Source organism: Pseudochaenichthys georgianus, chromosome 22 (genome assembly GCF_902827115.2).
Source record: "Pseudochaenichthys georgianus chromosome 22, fPseGeo1.2, whole genome shotgun sequence".
Classification (NCBI taxonomy): Eukaryota; Metazoa; Chordata; class Actinopteri; order Perciformes; family Channichthyidae; genus Pseudochaenichthys; species Pseudochaenichthys georgianus.
Window position 1 is genome coordinate 1,453,104 of NC_047524.1, and position 24,199 is coordinate 1,477,302.

Here is a 24,199-nt window from a genome sequence, read left to right on the forward strand (position 1 = left end):
CAATCCTCTGGGCATGCGAACACTTCCACCTGTATCTCGATGGGTCACACGTCACTGGCATCGCAGATCACAAACCGCTTGAACTGATCTTCAACAACCACACAGCTACATTATCAAGTACAAAGCGGGAACAGATAACCCTGCCGATTACATGTCCAGACATCCTTGAGGGAAACATACCAAGCAGATTGTCTCGCATGGCTGAGGAATATGTCAACTTTGTCATTGACAATGTTGTTCCAAAGGCAATGACACTTGAAGAAGTCCAAACAGAAACAAAGAATGATCCTACATTATGTAAAGTGATGCATTCTTTGAGGTCAGGACACTGGAGACATGCACCACAGGACTCGGACTACACTGAGTATCCAATGCTGAAAGGACTCCACCGCCTACGAAACGAACTGACAGTCAACGCTGGAGAGAATGTCATTCTCAGAGGAACACGACTTGTGCTACCTACCTCTCTCCAACGTAAGGCAATAAGCCTAGCCCATGGCGGCCATCTTGGCATTGTTAAGACCAAACAACTAGGAAGAGAAAAAGTATGGTTTCCAGGCATAGATGAAATGGTGGAAAAGTTGATAAAACACTGCATACCATGTCAAGCAGCAACCTCCCAGAATCACATGGAACCACTTAATGTCTGAACTTCCCAAAGGTCCAAATGTTTCTATTGACTTTACAGCAGGGGTTCCCAACCTTTATTCGGTGTGTGTGTGTGTGTGTGTGTGTGTGTGTGTGTGTGTGTGTGTGTGTGTGTGTGTGTGTGTGTGTGTGTGTGTGTGTGTGTGTGTGTGTGTGTGTGTGTGTGTGTGTGTGTGTGTGTGTGCGTGTGTTTGTCACTGGCATGTTTTCAGAAGATATGATAGTGACGTTCGTTCCGGTGCACGTTCGACAGCATTTAGCACTACATCGAGATTAAGATTAAACTAATTTATTTTGGGAACACCCGCATATAGGCTACCTATGGAGTTAGCCAGATGTGTGTAAATTACTGTTCATGGTCATTTGAAAACAAATGCCGGTGTCGGACAGACACAAACACACCGAACGTACATCATGCGCCTTGGTGACTGGACATCTCCTTCATAAAACTAATAAAAGGGGCAGTAATCGGGCAGTTCGATGTGTGTAGAGATGTGTGTAGACGTGTGTGTGTGTGGTTAACACGTAGCAGCCTGCAGTCACTCGCTGTTCTGATGAAGGTAAACACAGCGAAGGCGGTGCGTAAAAAGGCACATCTTTACCCGCTGGTGCTGCACCTCTCAGAGGCGGAGTACACGTCCCGCTGCCTCCTGATGCTGCCTGCAGCCATTTCATGAAGTGAAGGAGGCTTTCCTTCTATAAAACAGCTGCGGGCAGCAGATACCGTGAGAGTCCCTGGCATGAATTCATAGATCAAGGCAGACCGGTTTACTCTCCTGTTTTGCCAATCTGGTGCTTAAACAGATAGCTCTACACCCCTGGCCGACATGTCCTTAAAATGAAGTCAGAGTTTGAAATATATCATAATGTATGCACTGCCATTTCCCCACATAAACATAACAGTCTGCAATTAAACGGTTGTCTCCTGTGCGCTCCTCTTCCTACTTGGCACCGGTAACTTTCTCGTGCGCACGAGAGGCTGAGAGCAGGCTCAGCCGCCGAATCCCTCGGAACATCATAAAAGCCATTTTCAACGGTTTTCTGGTGAAAGATTAACTAGGCTACTGGATGAAATAATATGACTGGTATAGGTGCGAACATTAAACACTTTTTGAAAAAAATATGATAAAATATTTATAGTTCTGCAAATATTACGATAAACTCACAGCTATTTCGCGGCCCGGCAGTAACCCCTGCTTTACAGGACCTTTCCCCATCAGGTGATTACCTGCTTGTGGTTATTGATGAGTATTCCAGGTTCCCCGAAGTTGGGATACTAAAGTCCACAGCAGCCACTACAGTGATTCCCAAACTGGACAGAATCTTCTCACCCTATGGTATCCCACATGTGGTGAAAACAGAGAATGGACCTCCATTCAAAGATTTCAGCCACTATCTCGGATTAAAAAACAGAAAAAATAACACTGTATTGACCGAGAGCTAATTCAGAAGCTGAACGCTTCATGAAAACAGTGAAGGAAACCATAACAGCCAAACACACTGAAGGAAAACCATGGAAACAGAACCTCTAGTTTTCTTAGAGATTACCGTGCACCCCCACACGGTACTACACAGCTGACTCCAGCAGAGTTAATGTTTGGGAGAAAACTCAACACCACTCTCCCCGCTCTTCATGTGACTCAACATCACACACCTGACACCAAACTCCAAGATATTGATCAGCATGCCGACCGCAAAAACAGAGCCCGACCTTCTATCCTCAAACCAGGTGACATTGATATTCTGACGGCATAGCACAAAGGCAAGCTCATGACTCCTTATGGAAGCAAACCTTACACCATCGTGAAGGTCAGAGGATCAATGGGGACAGCAGCTCGCCCAGGACATGAGATAACACGAAACTCCTCACACTTCAAACGGCTCCCACCTTCAGTTCCGATTGGATCTGACTCAGACAAAGATCTGGATCTACAACTTCCTGACCCACCAGGTGAGGAAACTCATCAGCTCCAAAACGAGAATATCAACCCCGAAGGTCCTGTTCCAACCAGATATTCAATCAGAATTGGGACATTTTTGCTAGTGACGAAGAAGACTCAGTCATTTAAGTTAAAACATTGAGACTAGGGCTGCTCAATTAATCGTATTTTAAAACGTGATTACGGCTTGCAACGATTACGAAAACAATTAACAATTGAATTCTACTTTAAGTTCAGGGTAATCGGCTGTTAAAAACATATTGTTCAAATTTTTTCTCCAATAAATGGATGTTTACAAAGTCAATGAATAATCGCATTTAATAATCGCAATTACAATTATTGAACGAAATAATCGAGATTATGATTTGTGCCATAATCGAGCAGCCCTAATTGAGACATTCAATTCTTAATTTGATTACTAAGAATGAGACCTTTGACTGAAATTCTTATTTACATTTCGTTAATTTCAAAAGTCAATGTTCATCTGTTCGGTCTGTAAAGCCGGTGTGTCCTTGGGCAAGACACTTCACCTGAACTTGCTCCTGTGGGTATTGTCCACAGTATCTGACCATTGCATGTATGATATATGTGTAATGTGTGTATATGTAAAGCGCTTTGAGTCATTGAAAAAGCGCTATAATAAATATAAGGAATTATTATTATTATCTGAAATAAGGGAGGGATGTAATGCGGCGGCGGGGGGTGTGTATGTGTGTGTCTACAGAAGGTCCAGTTGTCATAGACACGGTTCGCCACTGAACCGTGGTAACTGTCACCTGGCGGTTTGTAATAACTTCTTTTCAGACCCAAAAAAAGTGAATTATAATTTAAGCATTCAGCAAAAAAGACCCTGAGGAAGAAGCTGCAGATTTGTAGAGAACAAAATGATTCTTTAATTGCATGGGAACAAAAAGAGCATCATCGACGCTCCGGCAGCCGAGAATCACTTAAAATAAAAAAAAATCAGATTTACACTCAAGTGTGGAGAAATTAAAACGCTGCAACACTTTCACCCTCCGTAGGAACAGAGGAGCTCTGAAACACTGAAAATAAACACCGTCACTAAAATCCCCTCACCCGTTATCAACAATTTAACTTTTTTTAAATCTTCCATCTCTTAATGTCTTCTCTGGTTCGACCAAAGGACTGATGACAACTGTTTAGAAACAAAAAATAACCACTTTCTTTTATTTGTAGTTCCCCAACGTCAAAATGAGTGCGTTTAAGACGTATAAAAAGGAATATCTGAGTTATGGAAACCCATAAAAAAAAAAAACTTTTCTCTCCAATTGAACATTTAAAACGATTTCTCTCCGAGTCGTTGGCTTTCAAATGTTTCTCCGGTTTGACCAAAGGAATAATTACATTTGTTCAGCAACTAATTAACAAATGTTTGCAGTTTCTTTACGTCAACATCGGTGAGTTTGAGACGCATTAAAAGAAATAAAAACCCACTTTCTTTCCAAACAAAGTCTTTTTAACGATTCTTCTTGGAGTCGTTATGTTTTACATCTTTTCTCTGAAGGAGAGCCTCCGTCGTCTGACGCGACACGAGTCCGTTTCAGAGCGCTCCCCCTCGGGGGCTGGGGGTCCTCCTCTGAGTCCGAGGAGGCGAGGAAGCTCTCTCTCAAGACCTCCTTTCTCAGGACCTCCTCTCTCTGGACCCCTTCTCTCTGGACCCCTTCTCTCTGGACCCCTTCTCTCTGGACCCCTTCTCTCTGGACCCCCTCTCTCTGGACCTCCTCTCTCTGGACCCCTTCTCTCTGGACCGCCTCTCTCTGGACTCCCTCTCTCTGGACTCCCTCTCTCTGGACTCCCTCTCTCTGGACCTCCTCTCTCTGGACCTCCTCTCTCTGGGGGGGAGGAGCTGCAGTCCGGTGGCGCCCTTTAGTCCCACGGCTCAAGGAGTCCAAAGGGAAGGAACTGCTGCCCGCCTCACATCCCCCTTTATCTCCAGTCCGGTGTCCAGCCTCCTCCGGGCTCAGACACACAAAGTCAGACGGACTCAGCTCCTCCTCTTCCTCCTCTCTGGGTTTCTGCACCTCCCCAGATGAAGAGGAGGTGAAATCGTCCACAGATATGCACGGGTAGTTGCAGGAGTCGACGGCGGAGAACAGCGGCGTCGGATCGGGTCGATCTTCGGCTCTGGAGACCACGTTCATGCGTCGGCGCCGCATCACGTTCCTCCTCCTCACCGCGCTGCGACGCTGCTCATCCTCGCTGCTGGAGCTGGAGGAGGAAGAGGAGGAGGAAGAGGAAGCAGCGGCGACGGCGGTGGGGAGCGACGGCGAGGAGGAGGAGGAGGCGGCACTGGAGAGCGCAGAGTTTTCTTGGGGGCTGGGGGAGCGAGGACGCGGCATCGGGTCCAACCAGAACTCAGAGTCCGAATCCTCGTTTACAAGGAACCCCGAAACTTGGCTCTGGTTTCTCCTTCTTCTCCTCCTCCTCCTCGGACGATCCTCCGTAACCAGTGAGGAAGAGGAGGAGTTCTCCGAGTCGCTGTGAGGAGCAGCAGCAGCAGCCGGAGGAGGAAGAGTAAGAGGAAGTGTTGGTGTGGTTCTGGTGGTGGTTCTTCGTCCGCGGGCGTGCAGCTGCATGATGGCCTCCTCACTCAGGTCCGAGTCCGAGTCGGAGCTCCAGCCCTCGATCTCGCGGCGCACCAGCGAGTCGAAGAAGGCCATCATGCGCGGGTCCTCCTGGATCGACTGGCTCACGTAGTCGTGGGAGAGCCCGGAGCCGGAGTTCAGCACCAGGGAGATGTACTCCTCGTGAGTGTACAGGCTGCGGGACTTATCCTCCACCCGGCCCTCCAGATCCCCCAAGCTCTCCGGCTGCTGGTACGGACTCCACGCCTGAGGGGGAGGAACAATGATAAAGTCAAGCTCATCAAAAGATAGAATGCCAGAATGAAAAACAGAAAACTTGGTATCATTACTGCAGAAAGTTCCCACATGTATCCTATCTCATCTAAAGAGTCCTACTTTAAAGAGTCCTCTCCTGCTGATGTTCAGGTGTATATCAGTATGTAGTGTCTCTACTTTAAAGAGTCCTCTCCTGCTGATGTTCAGGTGTATATCAGTATGTAGTGTCTCTACTTTAAAGAGTCCTCTCCTGCTGATGTTCAGGTGTATATCAGTATGTAGTGTCTCTACTTTAAAGAGTCCTCTCCTGCTGATGTTCAGGTGTATATCAGTATGTAGTGTCTCTACTTTAAAGAGTCCTCTCCTGCTGATGTTCAGGTGTATATCAGTATGTAGTGTCTCTACTTTAAAGAGTCCTCTCCTGCTGATGTTCAGGTGTATATCAGTATGTAGTGTCTCTACTTTAAAGAGTCCTCTCCTGCTGATGTTCAGGTGTATATCAGTATGTAGTGTCTCTACTTTAAAGAGTCCTCTCCTGCTGATGTTCAGGTGTATATCAGTATGTGGTGTCTCTACTTTAAAGAGTCCTCTCCTGCTGATGTTCAGGTGTATATCAGTATGTAGTGTCTCTACTTTAAAGAGTCCTCTCCTGCTGATGTTCAGGTGTATATCAGTATGTAGTGTCTCTACTTTAAAGAGTCCTCTCCTGCTGATGTTCAGGTGTATATCAGTATGTAGTGTCTCTACTTTAAAGAGTCCTCTCCTGCTGATGTTCAGGTGTATATCAGTATGTAGTGTCTCTACTTTAAAGAGTCCTCTCCTGCTGATGTTCAGGTGTATATCAGTATGTGGTGTCTCTACTTTAAAGAGTCCTCTCCTGCTGATGTTCAGGTGTATATCAGTATGTAGTGTCTCTACTTTAAAGAGTCCTCTCCTGCTGATGTTCAGGTGTATATCAGTATGTAGTGTCTCCTGTGACATGTCTCCATGCTTTAATGTTCAAAAAGTTCTTTATTTTTCTCATACAGCCTTCATAGTCTCACTTATTGTAAGCCTCTTTCGATAAAAGCGTCAGCTGAATGTCTTGTGAGGATCCTTACATTGTTTGTGAAGACCAATGTCTGAGGAAATCTGATTACCTTCACCTGATTTCAATGGGAGAAGATCATTCAAATTAAGAGAGCATTTTTAGACATAGGGCTGCATGATATTTAATCAAAACATTCGATTCCTTTGTACCCACTAACGCTGAATAAATAAAGTATTCTAATGAAAGGGAATTATCGTTTTACATCATTATGGTCAATTTAATTAAAAACATAATTATGGAGAGATTTTCTTGCAGGATCAGTATCGATCAAAGACGTGTTATTAAGTGGGATATGATTTGCCATAGAAGCAGCACCATATCATTTAAATGGTATTTTGACACGTTAAGATAAATACAGTGTAACTGAAGACCAGGGGAGCTTTTTTATTTCTCTTCTCACTCTCATTTTCAGTCTGAGATCATGAAAAGAGTGGGAGTGTTTTTCTGATAAGAAAACAACATGTGTTCAGTTTCTATCAGCAACATATCTGAGTGATGAAACTGAAGTGAGTCGGCCAAAACAAAACCAGAGGAGAGAAACCGAGCCAACATCGTGACGCAGCAACTCAAAGATTATCACAGATTAAAAAAACAACAGCTGATATTCCAGAAGCGTAAAAAACCTCAGTAGTGAGGAGGGTTTTTGTCAATGAACTTAACAGATCAAAATTAATGCTTCATTTAATTTTAATTACAAGAAGAAAAAACTGATGATGCAATAGGGATGTATTATTACGTCCCAAATAATAATCTAAATTATTTGTATTTATATAAAACATAATAAAAATAATCTATTTTTTTCCTAATTCATATTATTACCTGGTCGGTTAACATTGCACTTCTATTGGCTAGCGCTCCAACACATTGTACGTGATAGGCTAAGGGGCGGGACATCTCTAAGCGGTTGACCAATCACAACAGAGAAATTAAATAAATATATTTAAACTATTAAAAGAAGAACAAAAATATATTTCTATATCTTCACAATATACACTATTCCAATGCTATGAATTTAGTGGCTTTAAAAAATATATTCTACTCTTTTTTTAGTTATTTTGCAATTTTCAAAATAAAACATTCCAATGCGCATTCACACCGCAGTACTTTTCCCACAAAGGTTCATGAGAACTTAGTTCATGAGAACTCTTTACGGCCCGTCTACACTACAGGCATCAAAACATCTTGAAGCTGGGCGTGTCTGAGGCTTGGCAATTTCTCGCGCCCAAGGCGACCAACAACCAATCAGGAATCTCCCGCCCGCCCCCGGCATACAGAGAAATAGCAATGTTAAAACGAAGTAAACTGGATATAAAATCCCCAAACAGGCGAAAACCTACCAGTTTCACCCACTGTCTCTGCCACCTCCCTCCATGCCTCGCTCCTCCGGTTTGTATCCCGGTAGATGAACAGAGACTGATCATTCAGCACCAGGTGATTCACTACCGCTCCATTTTTTTGAATATGAGGAAATGACCTGCTTACTCTCTCCCAGCATACACGCGGTTTGATTGGCTAGCACTTGTACTGTCAGATTTGCATACGCAAGCATCGATGCCGATAGATGCTCGTGATGCTTGCAAAGCCATGCCATGCTCCCCACAATGCAGTTCGGCGATGTTTAAAAATCTTCTACGTCACCCCATTCAAATGAATGGGCGAAGCGTTGAAAGCATTTTTCGATGCCTGTAGTGTAGACGGGCCGTTAGTTCTCATGAACTAAGTACAGATCGCGTTCACACCGGAATAAGTCCCTGGGGGTGGATTAGGCAAATGAAGCCGCTGACGTCACTACTTCTTCTTCTTCTTCTTCTGCTTTGGGTTTACTGGCAAACCACTTCACGGCGTATACTGCCGCCCAAAGTCCCCGGCCGGAAGTCCCCGGAGTTGGGGACTGGCTTCAGTAGAAGCTGCTGGGACTACCAGCAGCTTCTAAGTAAATCGCCAGAACGCCGACACCTCCTCATCTCCACCGTTCCCATGTTTTCTTTTGTGTTGCCATAAGTTAGTCTCTCTGCGTTTCTGCGCTGGGCTAATGCTAATAATGCTAATGCTAATAATGCTAATGCGAGGATAATAAAATGGCGGCTTCACAAAACTTTTTGGTTGTTTTACGGGGCGTGGTTTGCAATCCGCCCAGCCAATCAGAAATAGGAACCTTTTTCTCCCACGAAAGTCCCTGCTCTCTAGCAGGGGGTGAAAAGGGGGTAAAAAGGTTCTCATGAACTAATTTTAGTTCCGCTCTTTTTGGTGTGAACGCGACAAGAGTTCTCATGAACTAAGTTCTCATGAACCTTCGTGGGAAAAGTACTGCGGTGTGAACGCGCCTCATGAATCCAGTAGGAATTCAGTATCCCATATATAGCGGCTCTTCAAAATAAAATACCTTTGTCTCTTTATTAAACACACAGCGCTGATGCTGACTCACCTTGATGACTTTCTCCACGCCAGAGGAGCAGATCATGTAGGTGTGAGGGTTGAAGCGCACCTGGTTCACGATGGACCGATGGCCCTTCAGGATCATAAACGCACCGTTCACCACCCGGCCTGCGCCCCCTTAAAGAAGGAAAACAATGAGTTTATGTCGGGGAAAATACAAGTTACTTTCCTATTCCTATGTTATCTAACAACCGTGGTCCTGTGTATGACCGTGCAGCTGCCTCCTCTTTAGATAGCAGGAGGCAGGGCATAATTCACTTTGTCTATCTACAGATGGGAAGACACCCATCTCTCGTCTTCCCATCCTTTGAGGGGCAAAGAGCAACATCGTCGTAAATGGAAATACCTGCATGAACATGCAGACACCAAACCGATGTATGACTATGAGTGGGACTGAACTTAGACTATAAGCTTGATGTGCTTTCCTGTTCCTTTGAGCAGCTTACCTCATGTGTGTGAGTTGAACCATACAGCACATGGGTCAAACTCAAGGCCCGGGGGCCAAATCAGGGCCGTGGTGGATTTAATGTCGGCCCGCAGGATAATTTCTAATCACTATTAGATCTGGCCCTCCGGTATATTGCACGCACACCTTCACTCCATCCTGAGGGTCTCCTCCGCTCAGAGCCTGACCCCAAACATTGATGACCTTGCACCCTGATGAGATGCCAAGTATCTGAGCTAGCATCTCAGAGCAGCACACTGAGTTCAATGGATGCTTCCTTCTGCACTTTCTCTCTCGACAGCAGGGCATGTTTGTTTTGTTCTTTGAGGGGAATAGTTTTGTTGAAGCTGTTGTTGGCCTGTGGGGAAATGTACTCATAAGAAATGACTCTGGAGAAGCTGCAGATAGAGCCATAAGAAATGAATGCAACTGATTATTTAATGTTGTTTTTATAGGCAATAATCTAAGCTTTGTTAGTTCCAGGTTTAATATGTGCAATAAGTTCATTTAATAAGTTCTGCAATAAACATTGAACCAGTCCGGCCCTCGACTAGCACCCATTTTCTTATGTTGGCCCACTGTGTATTTGCTCCATGTGCTTTAACCCTGCTCCTTCCTGCAAGAATAAATTAGTACCCGATTATTGATTCTCAAACTGGTGTCGAGTGATATTTTTCTAACAGTTTATTTTAATATAAAACACAGAAGAAGAAGAAGTCATTAAAACCAACAGAGACGGCAAAGTAATCCCCAGTAGAACCAACCGTCTGTTCACATATTTTCAGAGTGAGTAATCTGTGGAAAAATGAAGTCCATAAATGTGTAAAGGTGGAGCTACATTCCTGGACGCATTTTTGGGATTTTCTTCCCAGAGTTATTACATTTGACTTCACAGAGAGTTCTTTTTTACTTTCTCAAGGGCGATCAGGATTTGTTTCACCACTATATTTATTCTTTAATTACATCCTAAACATTTGAAAAACCTTTTCATTATTTCCTGTAAGTGTCCAACTAACGATAGCTGTGTGATGTGATCTAAAATAAGGTACGAATAAACCACTATGTTTATTCTTTAATTATATCCTAAAGAATGTAAAAAATATAGCTTATTTTTCATTAAAAATGTAATAAAATTCCCCACTTCAAAAAAATACAAAATCTTATCTGAAAGTAAAAATATATGTATTTGATAAACTGTTCATTCCTGAAAGCTTCCAACTAACATTGGGTGTATAATGAGTTAAAACAACATTGCTCACAGGCTTCTGGGTCCTTTGGGATTCTCCACATGTAGAGGTTGAAGTCGTCGGAGCCAGACAAGATGTACTGAGGAGGAAACAGAGGCATGTTCAGACACACACACGCACACACACTAAGGCAGGGGTGTCAAACTGAATTTCATCGCGGGCCACATCAGCATTATGGTTGCACTCAAAGGGCCGGTTGTAACTTTAAGACCATTTAAAAATACATATACAAATATTTAATATATGTAAAATAATGTATTATTACATTATTGCCTCTGCATTGGATTATTATCGGGGATTTTTTTTTTTTTTTTTTTAAATAAGTGACATTTTTGGGGGGGGGTGAAGTGAAATTTTGAAACAAACGTAACATTTTTGTTAAAAAAGTAACATTTTCTAATTCTGAAAAAAGGCTAATTCTAAGAAAAAAGGCATATTTTGAAGAAAAAAAATCAAATTCTGAGACAAAAAGGCAAATTCCAGATGCATTGTGGGACATGTAGTTTATGGGCAACATGCAAACGTGTAAAGTAGCATGTAACCGTATAATAAACATATTATATTCTTTGTAAGCTCTTAAGGGGCCACATAAAATGAAGTCGCGGGCCGGATTTGGCCCCCGGGCCTTGAGTTTGACACCCCTGGTGTAACACATGGCTCCACTTAGACCAGTCTGTCGCTGCAGGTATGTTACAGGCATGGTCTTATAAACACGTATGTAACATGAAGAGGAACAGACCGAGAGAAATGTCTGATAGCAGCAGGTTTAGATCCTGATGATGAGATAATGGGCCCCTGGGAACAGACGTGTTTCTGTGTCTCTTGTCGATGTTTAGTTCTCATTTTGTGGGTCTTTGGGATGATTCCGTGACTTTTGTTTCGGCCATATGTCTCTTTATATACAGGGTGTTTGCAGGAATCCTGAAGTCAAATGTTCACTTTAAAAGGTCCCATGGCCATTTCCACTGATCATAGTTCCATCGTTGAGTCTACTAGAATAGATCTATATTGTGCAATTTTCCAAACTCACATTGGTTTCTCACAGCATCTCTGTAAAGTGTGTGTATTCACTCTCTCCACTAAACGGCTCATTGCCGCTCTTGCCCCCCCCCCCTGTGAGCCCAGTGTGCTCTGATTGGTCGGGACCAGTCGGGACGTTGTGAAGCGCGCTGAGCTCCGTGGAGGTGTGATTTCCTTGTTTAGCGAAACACAGCCAAACTCACCCTGAGCACACACAAAGTCACAGCCGAAGTAACCACAATAAGTGTGGCTTGATATTGAGTAAGAAAAAGGTCGATAGACGCTGTGAGAATGGGTCTGCAGAGAGAATTTCGCCGCGATCCCAACTGTCTGTTATCAGCCTGCAGCCAGGGAGGAGAGATCAGCAGAGCTGCTGCACCGAGTGAGTGAGGAAGTCCGTGGATTGGTCAATTTGGACCAATCAGCGGGGGCTTAACGTAACGGCTCCGCGGATTGGTCCATTTCGTTCCGGGTACGGATGACATCATGATGTCCCCGGAAGAATCAAATGGACAGTGACGTATCTCCAACGAGGCGTTTTGGGAGGTATTTTCTGTGTTAGAGCTTTACTCCCTACAGGGTGCACTTTGAGGGTTTTGACTCTGCAGACCGTTTACATGCAGACAAACCTTCATAACAACAAGGGGACGGGCAATAACCGGAAAAGCACGACATGTCACCTTTAAGACCTTCTTTAAGACCCTTTCCGTACATTTTAAGACCTCATGGCCACTTGGAGTTTTAACCGGTTACCTTGGCGACACACTTGACCTCACATTGACTATATACAGTATTGATTGTCCTTCCTCCTTATCTTCCAACCATTTGGACGCAGACTTGCATTTCCCCATAACGATGTTGCTTAGCAACCGGCGTAAACGGACCTTCGTGCTATCAAGCAGTGAGCGTGCGACGTCCTGTTCAGATGACGTCAAACCCAACGGGATGCCATCAATAAACTACACAGAATCTCACTACACACCTACGCCGTGACTACATTCAGGCAGACGGTAGAACACAACCTCTCTGGACCATTCAGATACTTACTGAAAACAAGCTACAACATGTAACACCTTGGAAATGACGTTTAATACTTTTTAATAGCCTTCATTTTCGCTAAACTGATTGATCAACTTTTAGTACTTTAAGACCCGCGGACCCCCTGTTTAGCTGTTTTATGTCACTTTGTAGTTCCTTTTTGACTTTGTAGTTGTTATGTAGTCATTTTACATCTGATTTTATTCATTTTCTGTCTCTTTAGGGAAATGCTGTCTCTTTATGTGTGTCTGTTTAGTCTTTTTTAGCCATTGTAAGTAAAAGGTCTCTTTATAGTAATTTTGTAATACTTTTTAAAACTATGTTCCTTTTTTTGTTGAAAAATAGAAACCATCTGGCGTGACAATAAATCACATTAATGTTGGTGTAGCTTTAGGGCTGAACGGTGAACACCTGCAGACTCAGGCAGGAATGTGACACCAGCTCTTCCTCCTCCTCCTCCTCCTCCTCTTCATCACCTCTGTGTTCTGCCACCCTGCTCTCTGATTTCACATCGACCTGAGAAAATCCTCCAGACTTCGGGACTCCATGAGGACGTTTCTGAAAACGCTGTGAGAGCAAACACGCCGTTTCCTAAAGGACAACTTCAGCCACAAAGCGGTCCTTTGTATCCGTTTGGTTTTCTGTAAGGACTCCACAGAGAACTAAAAATAAAGGATTCATCTCTTCTCAATTCTCTAATTTCCCTCCTCGACTCCTATCCTCGCGTCTTAGTCCCGCCCACAGGAGATGCGAGCGGAGGAGTCGAACCGAGGAGAGAGGAGTGGAAGCATCAGGCGTTTAGAGAAATCCTCAGAACGTGTGCAATATAATCCAAGTCTCATCCATTTCTATTATTTGTTAGGCTTTCTCTTTTTGTCGTGGTTGTGGATCTTTTCATCTATTTTTGAAGTTGTTTTGTGTCTGTAATCATTAAGTGGTCGTTGTGTGACTTCTTGTAGTCCTTTTGCCTCTTTTTGTAGTTATTTGGTATCTTCTTTTAGTTCGTTTGTGACATTTTGTAGTCAATTTGCCTATTTTTGTAGTATTTCTTTACTTTTACGAGTCATTTTGTGACTTCCTAAATGTTCCCACACCACGCCGCTCCTCCGCTCCCTCCACTGGCTTCTAGTAACTGCTAGAATCCACTTCAAGACACTGGTACTTGCGTACCATGCTGCGAATGGATCTGGCCCTTCCTACATCCAGGACATGGTTAAACCGTACACCCCAGCACGTGCACTCCGCTCTGCATCAGCCAGACGGCTCGCTGCACCCTCGCTGCGAAGGGGACCCAAGTTCCCATCAGCAGAAACACGTGGGTTTGCTATCCTGACTCCAAGATGGTGGAATGAGCTCCCCATTGACATCAGGACCGCAGAAAGCTTACACACCTTCCGGCGCAGACTGAAAACTCATCTCTTTCGACTCCACTTCGAGCGATAGAACTATTAACAAAGCACTTATATACTAATAAAAGGGCTGGCTTACCTAAAGCCAGTTGAGTAGCACTTGAAATGTTTTGCTCTATGAAGCCTGATGTACTTATATGATTCTGTTTTCTTCAAGGTTGTATTTTGTTGGTCGAACGCACTAAGTCGCTTTGGATAAAAGCCTCAGCTAAATGCAATGTGATGTATTTATTTTTTTTAAATTGTAGACTTTTAGTTTTCATCCGTTGACTTTGATTGTTCTAAGGAACCTTAAAGCTTTTATTTCCGAAAAAGTTTGGGATTTTCTTTATACACTTGTGTATCCACATCAGAGATCAAAGGTCTTTCTACACTAAACCAATCCATATCCAGTTTTCCCAGTTGCAGCAGCTGATCCTCCAACATTACAATTCCTCCGTCAAAGCGCAGGATTGTTTTTTTAAATCTTCACGACACCAGAGAATAATGCTAACATAACAAACATGTCTGCAGGGTGAGCTCATGTCTGAGGAGGAGGAAGAGGAGGAGGAGGAGGAAATACAGCAGGAACTCATTATTCTATTTTTATCTGTACTGCTCCCACATGTTCCTCACATTTTAAAGAAGCAGATAAAACAAAGTCTGCACGGTTTGTTTTCACGAACCAGGAGCCCGATCGCTCCCCTGAGGGCGATATATTATATGCATTATATATTTACATGGAAGGTATTGATTTCATAGAAGTGCATGCACTCGAACGGGATGGCATTAACACACTACAGTTCTTTGCTTTTACATAGAACATAAGTTACAATGCAACTACTTTGCTCAGTTGTATAAAGTCTAAAGTATACTATGTTTATATTTGAGATGCAGTAGTTTGGTCTGTTAAACATATTGTGTATTCTTTAGATACATGTCTAGCTACTCTTAGTATGTTAATATTTACTTGTTATTTTAATCTTGTATTTTATAACTACTGCTTTTTTTAAACATATTTATGATATTTTACATATTATTATTAATAATATATATTTTTCTCATTTATTTTCTTTCTATTTTCTTGGATTTTTAAATAAGAAAATGTGTATTTAAATGTCCAATTCCAATGCTTTAAATTATATAACTATAATACATAATAAATTATATTACATTTTCCTTCAAATTCTTTCTTCTTATAATTTCATACAACCATGTATTTTATTTCACTTCATGAAAATGGCAATACTTATGTTGTTTTATCATTTTTATGCCATTTTATGACGTTTGTATTTGTTTTTGCTTTTGTTTGCTTGCTTGGTACGGCCCTTTGAGGCATTTCTCCTTGCCGTAATAATGATATTTATATAATAATAATAATATATATTTTATTGTATTTACTATTTGTATCCGTTTTATTGTGTTGCACTGTTGGAGGAGCCTGTGACCTCAGATTTTCATCGTCATAGCTACACTGTAGCTACTGTACACACGACACTAAAAGCCTTGGAACTTGAAATGTAAGTATCTGCTGCTCGTAGTATTGATGATATTTGTATTATGTAAGTATCTGCTGCTCGTAGTATGGATGGTATCTGTAATACGTGGAGGATGTGTGGCCCACCTGGTCGCGGTCCCCAGCGAAGCAGCAGCTCTTCATGGTGCAGGAGTTGAAGTATCCCTGGTTGTCGAACTGGAAGCTGGGCAGGCGTGAGTGCAGCTCGTAGAGGACGGGCGGCAGGCGGCGCCTCAGAGCGAGGAGCTGAGTGCCCGAGCTGTTGAAGCGGACGCTCATCGCGCTCTGCAGAGACATGCTGCCGCCGTAACGCAGCAAGGAGCTGAGGGAGAGGAGGAGACGGCAGAGGAAGAGATTAGGAAGTGAAACAATGTGAAAGTGATCGACCTGTAAACCTGGTCTATCTGCAGAGTCAGAGCTCACGGTTACAAATATGCTCAAAGACTGTTGGTCCACCCGGTCAGAGACTTCCTGACTCAGCGTGCCATAATAACCTCGTGACGCGAGGCTGTCCAACGACACCCTCTGGGACCCAAAGCACGCTCTGAACAGAGAATATCAACTGCTACCATCTAACGGAGATCAATCAAGCCAGACTGAAGCATCCTCTGTGCTCCAGTCAGTCCTCTCAGTGAACACAGAGCCGAGTCCGGATCAGAAGCACGCCGAAGGCTCTTTGAGCATCTCTCACTGACCCTGCCGTTATGTTCAATGTTTGTTGTTTGTTGTTCATGTACTGCGTCTTGATATGCGTGTGTTGATGTTACACACGGAGCAGCTGTGGTGCAAGTCACATTTCAGACTTGACCTGACCATTAAAGTGTTATCGTATCGTATGACGGCAGAAGTGACTCACGGTTCAGTCGGACGTGTTGTTGTGTATGCATTAGTAACAGAAACCCAACCAAACCTGAGAGCGTGTAAACACACACTTTATCCACAGTTTTCACACTCGTGCTTTACTGTAAACATTTACTCTCTGCAGCTGCTGGCTAGTTTAACAGTAAGACAACAGCGCCACCTGCTGGACAAACGAGCATCACAGGGGCAGAGGGGGGTTCAAGATTCAAGGGTTTTATCATCATATGCATGGTAGCTACAGCGTAGGTCCCGAGCTCCTCCTACAGTGCAACATATTATATATAGGACAGAAGACAAACATTTAAATTAAAATAAAATAGTGCAAATGTAACGGAGTACGATACATTTTAATACAATAGTGCAGGTTATATTGCTAGACCAGTATAAATAAAGCACCGGTAAAATACACACAGATTAATTAAAAAGTCAAAAATGCAATACAAAATATGGATAATAAAAACGAAGATGACTTGAAGAGATAACATTTAAAAAAAAAAAATATCTTAATTCACAGACAAATATAATATATATATAAAGATTTAATCAAATTATTTTAAGTAGTTTTCTACTTTCTAACTTAATGCTTTTACTTTTTTTTCTAATAATAATATATGTTTTTATTACCTCCACTGTGCTTTAGTTGCATGCCATAACATTTCATTTCAAACGTATGTATTTGTATAGCTTAGTGTCACAAGTGCCTCAGGGGACTGCTTGTATTACTCCTCAGTGACTCAGGTCAGATCTCTTCTCCCCAGAGGAAGTAGACGCAGGTCAATTAAAAGTGTTCCCTGTATTTTGGTTGAATTTGTTAATTTCCAAATGTAATTATATTCTTGGTCTGTACTTTAAACTGATTTCTAGTAACTGCACACTTTTTATTTATTTATGTAGCATTATTTTGTGACCTGCCATATGTCTAATGTTGGGGAATTTTTGGGTGTGTAATATGATCATGTAAAAAAAAAAAATCAATAAATATGTCTAAAAAAGAAATACATACAAAAAAATTAAATAAAAAAAGCGTTACCTGCGAGGTTTTCGGATGTCCCATAATCCCACGCCCTCCTTGGAGTTGGCGGTGGCGATGAGCCTCGGCTCCACCGGGTTAAACATCACGCTGTGGAACGCAGAGGGGTAGCTGGCCAGGCAGAACGGCTCTAAAGGAACAGATCAGTTTATTTTACAAGATAATCAACATTTCTACCCTTTGCCTTCGACAAGCCAGGCGCTCAATTGCTTTGTGTTGGACAAATGTTGGTTGCCCCTCCCTGGGGCACTGGTTAAAGCACACGTGTCAAACTCAAGGCCCGGGGGCCAAATCAGGCCCGTGGTGGATTTAATTTCGGCCCGCAGGATCATTTCTAATTACTATTAGATCTGGCCCGCCGGTATATTACACACACACCTTCACTCCATCCTGAGGGTCTCCTCCGCTCAGAGCCTGAGCCCACACATTGATGACCTGCACCCGAGATGAGACGCCAAGTATCTGAGCTAGCATCTCAGAGCAGCAACCTGAGTTCAATGGATGTTTCCTTCTGCACTTTCTCTCTCACGACAGCAGGGCATGTTTGTTTGTTCTTTGAGGGGAATAGTTTTGTTGAAGCTGTTGTTGGCCTGTGGGAAAATGTACTCATAAGAAATGACTCTGGAGAAGTCTCTTTGAGTCTGGCTCTTGAGAAACTCGCATATAAGGAAGAAAGCTTCTGGATTTTACACCATTTGGAATGTATAAAGAATGGGGACATTACAGAAGCTATGCAAGGTTAAAGTGAAAAGACTAAACTACTGAGGAAATGTTGAATTAATCTATTTGGAGAGTTGCAAGCTCTGCTCTGTTTGTGGACGTGCTTTCATTGTATTTTGGGTCAATTTGTAAATGTAATTATATTCTTGGTCTGTACTTTAAACTGATTTCTAGTAACTGCACACTTTTTATTTTATTTATTTTTAGCATCATTTTGTAATCTGCCATGTGTCGATGTTGGGCAATGTCCGGTTGTGTGATGTGATACATGTAAAAAAGATAACAACATTATAAAAGTTAGTAAAAACATAACTCAATAATGAAAGTAAGTTTTGCAGAGTGTTATTTTACAACGGTGTTTATTTAATATGATTATCTTTTTTTAATAACATTTAATTTCAATGTATTGAGTTTTTCTCAATGTATTTATTTTTATAATTATTTATTCAGATATATATTTCTTTCTTTTATTTCACATAAATATGAACTTTTAAATCCCACTGTGCTGCAACATAAATAAAAAGCCTGAGCTGAATGTATTATTAGTTCGTCACGGTCACAGGGAAGCTTTGGAAATAGAAAGACGTCATGCAAGATGATCCGCTGCTTTTGTATCAACAAGTCTCACTGAGTCACAGCAGGAGGTCCTCCACAAGCTTTCAATACTTTAAAGAAGCCCTTTTCTGCTTTTGGGGGGGGGGGTTCCCCTCTCCTGTACTCTATAGGTTTCTGTGCATGTAAATTGTCAACAAAGGCTAAAATCCCAAAGTTCTGGAACAAAGTGACATCACTGTGTAACAGTCGCGCTCCCATTGGCTAGCGTTCCAAAACATTGTACATGATAGACTAAGGGGCGGGACATCTCTAAGCAGGTTGACCAATCACAACAGAGCCGGGCAGCTAACCAATCAGAGCAGACTGGGCTCTGGTTGATGGACATTCTATAGACAAAACTAGTGCTTTTATTCTACATGCAGGCAGCCCTAAGCATCACCAGGTATTACGACAGAAAGATATTATTATTGACAAACAATTCACTTTACAGGAACACGCCTCCTGCTGCACCAAATGTGGCTAAAAAAACTTCTCTATTTAGAATTGTTAGAAAAATATCACTGGCTTCAACCTCAGGATACATGTATTTCTGACCCTCTCCAGAATGGAAGTAGTCATCACATACAGAGCATCAACTAGTTCCTGAAGAGTGTCCTTCACATTACCTTCAGAAAAAAAAAACATTTTGAGAAAAAAAAGTCAGTATTTAGTTTGTGACAGGATGTATGATTACCGACAAGAACCGGTATTCCTCCATCTTGTGACTGTGTAACTCCCTCTCTTGTATAGCCAATAGCTGATATCCAAGAGAGGGAGTTACACAGTCACAAGATGGAGGAATACAGGTTCTTGTCGGTAATCATACATCCTGTCACAAACTAAATACTGACTTTTTTTCTCAAAATGTTTTTTTTTCTTCTGAATACTTCTCAGGATGCATGTATCTGTGATCCTCTCCAGAATGGAAGTAGTCATCACATACAGAGCATCAACTAGTTCCTGAGCAGTGTCCTTCACATGCTGATATCCAAGAGAGGGAGTCACACAGTCACAAGATGGAGGAATACCGGTTCTTCTAAGTAATCAGACATCCTGTCGTGTTCACAGCTACAGTTGGGATACCTTTGTTATCGTGTGTACTCTGATATTGGAAGAGTACATTCAGTATTTTCAAGCTTGACAGTAAACAAACTGTGCATGCACCTGTACTTGGCGGCTCGCGGGTGTCCCAGATGAGGACGCGTCCGTCGTCAGAAGAACTGGCGAACACGTTGTCGTTCACCGGGCTGACGGACAGACTGTACACAGCGTCGATGTGCAGGAACACGTTAATGGTTTCCATTCTGTCGGAACAAAAATCACACACAAAAACACGTTGTTAGTGCAAAGCCAACAAAGCTATTTATGCTACAGTCTGGGAATACACAGGGGGTGTTTTGATGCAACAGTAATTATTATGTTGGTGTTATTTGACCCACCTTTCCACATCGTGAAGAATCACCTGTTCATCGTTTCCTGCAGAACAACAAATAGAGGTTATATATATATATATATATATATATATATATAACATATTAATAATATGTGTCATTTTAGCATGACAAAATATTAACATCAAAATTGTAATCAAATAGTTGCAGCTGTAGCTTTTGTCGAGTACAATTTGCATAAACATTCTCATACAATACATTTAATTTAGTCCTTGATTATGAATTCTAAGGTAATTGACTTTGCTGCATAAAAAATTGCATCCTCAAGCGCTTCAACGTTTTTTTTTATCTAAACATATCTACCTTTTACCGACTTGCCCTACAGTTACAAGCCACAGAAATACCTACACAGGTCAAAGGAAATAAACTCTGTTGTTGATGTGAAGGAGCAGACAGCAGACAGACAGACAGACAGACAGAGAGACAGAGAGACAGAGAGACAGACAGAGACAGAGAGACAGACAGCAGACAGACAGAGACAGACAGACACAGACAGACAGACAGACAGAGAGACAGAGAGACAGACAGACAGAGACAGAGAGACAGAGAGACAGACAGACAGACAGACAGACAGACAGAGACAGACAGACACAGACAGACAGACAGACAGACAGACAGAGACAGAGAGACAGAGTTTATTTATTCTTACCTCCGGAGAAGACCTTCCTGTTGGTGCTGTCAAAGGCGAGGCAGAAGATGTTGGACAGATGTTCTCCCTTCAGCTTCACTGGTTTGGAGCGAGCATGGAGAGCTTCCTCCATGTTCCACAGCAGAACCCGACGGTCGTCTCCGCCTGAAGACAACAACAAGAACAACAACAACTTAGACAAATGCAAAGCACAATTAGAGTTGGAACTAAAGACTGACTTCTCAGATTGGTTCATTTCAGTCACTTCTCATAGACCTGAAGGGGTCGAACTCTTAGAGGTATGGAAAGATTTAGAGCTATTATGGGTTAAAACCTTATTTAAGTAAAAGTACAGTATTGGCATCAAATTGTACCTAAAAGCAAATGTAATCGTTCTGCACAACGGCTAATTTCAGATAAAAAAACATGTTATATTGTTAAATAATAATGATTGATGCATGAGTGCATCCACCCCTTTATTTTTGTATGAGAATATAATGCAAAAATAATAATTGTTATATAAATCCTATACAAAATTCTCTAAATAAGACATAATATGTTTTGAAATCCTCCCAAGACAACAATTGTACAAACAATGTAATAAGAAAGAAAGAAAAAAAAGAAAAGCTTAACTAAGATATTATCAAAAATGTGCTCTAAATAAATGTAAACACAATTCAATAGAAATAATAAATAAAAATGACATGCTTCATGTTGTTATACTAGGCCAGGAGATGATTATGTTATCCTCTCTGGACGTAAATATATATCTTTGTAGTTTCAGGAGGCAGACATTATTAAACCCTCCAGCGGGATAATAACGTCCCTTACTCCGGCAGCAGTTTGAGTTTCTGGGCCGAAATATGTGACTCAGGTCCGGGGGACTGCTGCCCTCAGAGCCGCTGCTGGGTGTTTGACGTTAGCCAGCTAGCATATAAAGCTAAGCTAAATTAGGATAGCTTGAGTGGTTTCAGCTGACTGCCAGGCTCATAATAATAATATAATTGTTTACACTTTATTTGTATACCACCTTTGATGCAAATAATAAAGTTAGCATCAAAGTGCTTTACAGAGCAAGAGAAGATACATACAAATACACAATGAGACAAAATAGTTAGAGTATTAAAACAGTGATGCCAATATGTGTCTGTAATATATGTATTTATATGTATGTATCTCAGTGAGATCGTATATTGTAGAGTATTCAATTTAATCAATATTTTCTTTATATTGTGTAATATGATGATATATGTCCTTTCTATGTGAATTTGTTTACACTTGCTGCTAATGTTCATTTTTATTTTACAGAATCAGAATACCTTCATCTTATTCTATCTTTTAAATATGTCTAACTCGTATAAAGCTTGACAACACTGCTGCTGTGACAACAATAATGTCCCAGTTTGGGATAAATAAGGTATCTATCTATCCAAGTTTAAAAAAAACAAACAGAAAGAGTCACAAAACCATAAAAAAAGGCTAGTTATTGTTAGCATGTTAGCACGAACCGCTAAGCTAAATTAGCATAGCTTGAGTGTTTTCACCCATTGGTTTCAGTTGAATGCCAGGCTAGTTAGCGTTAGCATGCTAACACACTAAACTCATGAAGAAGGATGATTTCTCACCAGAAACCAGCCATTCTCCTCCGTTGTTGGAGAACTCAATGGCGTTGACGCATCCGAAGTGACCGAGCATGTCCTTCTTGAAGAGGCTGGAGCAACCGGCCATCCTCCGCCTCTGGAACTCGTCCTTCAGTAGCGGCTGTCCGGTGAGCTCTCTGCGGGACAGAAAGCCCACCGAGGACCGCATCCCGCAGCCCTGCAGCTCCTTCATCATGGGGGAGAAACACTGTCTGTTAGACCGGCTGCTGCTGCTGCTGCTGCACCCTGCGGGACATGTAGGCTTGTTGTGGGGCTGGATGTCTGTGTTGGGGCTACATTCTGCTGGAAGAGTCTCTGGTTGTTTTGTAGAGCACCTCTATCTGTGTGTTTCTCAGTCCCAGCAGCAGCTTCCTGCTCCGGGGGAGGATCCCTCTCTCTCCCCCTGCTGTCACTCAGCACCACCGGGCAGACCTTTAACTCATATGCATCTTATTTATGTTTCTGATCAAACATATTTTTATTGCGCTTGACAATGCATAAGTAATGTTTGTCATTTAGAAGTGGAAAGCAAAATATATGCATTTCATACAAATGAGACAATTGTCTACTGATTGTATGTACAAATATATTGTTTAGGTTCCAGTAAATAAATGGTTGTATTAGTGTTAGAGCTAGGCAAAAGGGGAAGACATATTTATTTTTGAATAAAGTCCAATGTCAAAATAAAGTTGAAAGTATAATGATATCTGATGAGAATAACGTTGAAATACCACTATGAGAATAAGGTGACAATGTTAAGTATGAATGAGAAATATCAACAAAGAAAGGTAACAACGTTTTAAGAGTTTATGATACATTTAATTTTTTATGATTTAAGAAAGTTGAAATGGTGAGAATAAAGAAAACGATTCTAGCTGTAATCAGAGTTAGGAATAGGGATAAAGGATGAGGAGCAAGATTATTATTTTTTAATCTTGCATACGAGTCAATATGTCGAAAATATAGTTCAAATATCCCAAATAAAGTCCAACTGTATAGAAATAAAGTCGAAATGTTGAGAATTAATGTGATATATTTTTTTAAAAAGGCACAATTTTGAGGATGAATTCAAAACATCACAAATAAACTGTTGACAATAAAGTCAAAATGTGGCAAATAAAGTATGACCAAAAACTTCTTATTATTATAGACACATGCATTTCCAAACATTTGGTCTACTTATACTGTAAAATGTATTATCTCTTCGATTTACACACGGCATCTATTGCACGTCTGTCCGTCCTGGGAGAGGGATCCCTCCTCTGTTGCTCTCCCTGAGGTTTCTCCCATGTTCCCTTTAAACTGTGGGTTTTCTCCGGAAGTTTTTCCTTGTACGATGTGAGGGTCTAAGGACAGAGGGACTAAGGACAGAGGGTCTAAGGACAGAGGGTGTCGTATTGTCATACTGATATTCTGTACACACTGTGAAGTCCACTGAGACAAATTTAACATTTGTGATATTGGGCTATATAAATAAACATTGATTGATTGATTGATTGATTGACTTCTGAGATTAAAGTCAGATTTTTAAAAAAAAGTCGGATTTTTTTCTGAAAGTCTGTCAGTCAGAATTCAGACTTTTAGTCTCAGAATTTCATGAGAACAAAAACAAAATCACTTCTGGTCAGATCTAAAAAATGTTTAAA

General features: G+C 41.7%; 1 protein-coding gene across 2 annotated transcripts; it reads right to left on the reverse strand.

The window, feature by feature from the left end:
* Positions 1–3,451: 3,451 nt before the first annotated feature.
* On the reverse strand, positions 3,452–22,945 carry dcaf5 (ddb1 and cul4 associated factor 5). 2 transcript variants are annotated; one of them, XM_071207242.1, is made up of 9 exons: positions 22,539–22,945; positions 20,935–21,078; positions 20,274–20,310; positions 19,999–20,138; positions 17,521–17,650; positions 15,738–15,951; positions 10,680–10,746; positions 8,965–9,083; positions 3,452–5,440 (listed from the first exon to the last, which is right to left on the reverse strand). In XM_071207242.1, the coding sequence occupies exons 1-9, from the start codon at positions 22,747–22,749 to the stop codon at positions 4,088–4,090; spliced, it is 2,415 nt and encodes an 804-aa protein (XP_071063343.1). In that variant the 5' UTR covers positions 22,750–22,945; the 3' UTR covers positions 3,452–4,087. The 2 variants fall into 2 exon arrangements, with proteins under 2 accessions (XP_071063343.1, XP_033967803.1); XM_034111912.2 differs by having other exon boundaries at positions 8,965–9,092.
* Positions 22,946–24,199: the final 1,254 nt, after the last annotated feature.

Excerpts from the sequence above, each read along its gene's own strand:
- dcaf5 (XM_034111912.2), bottom strand. The coding sequence starts at position 22,749 with ATGATGAAGGAGCTGCAGGGCTGCGGGATGCGGTCCTCGGTGGGCTTT. Across the intron at positions 21,079-22,538 it reads AGGAGAATGGCTGGTTTCTG|GCGGAGACGACCGTCGGGTT; the intron begins GTGAGAAATCAT and ends TGTTGTCTTCAG. Across the intron at positions 9,093-10,679 it reads CCCAAAGGACCCAGAAGCCT|GGGGCGCAGGCCGGGTGGTG; the intron begins GTGAGCAATGTT and ends TCCTTCTTTAAG.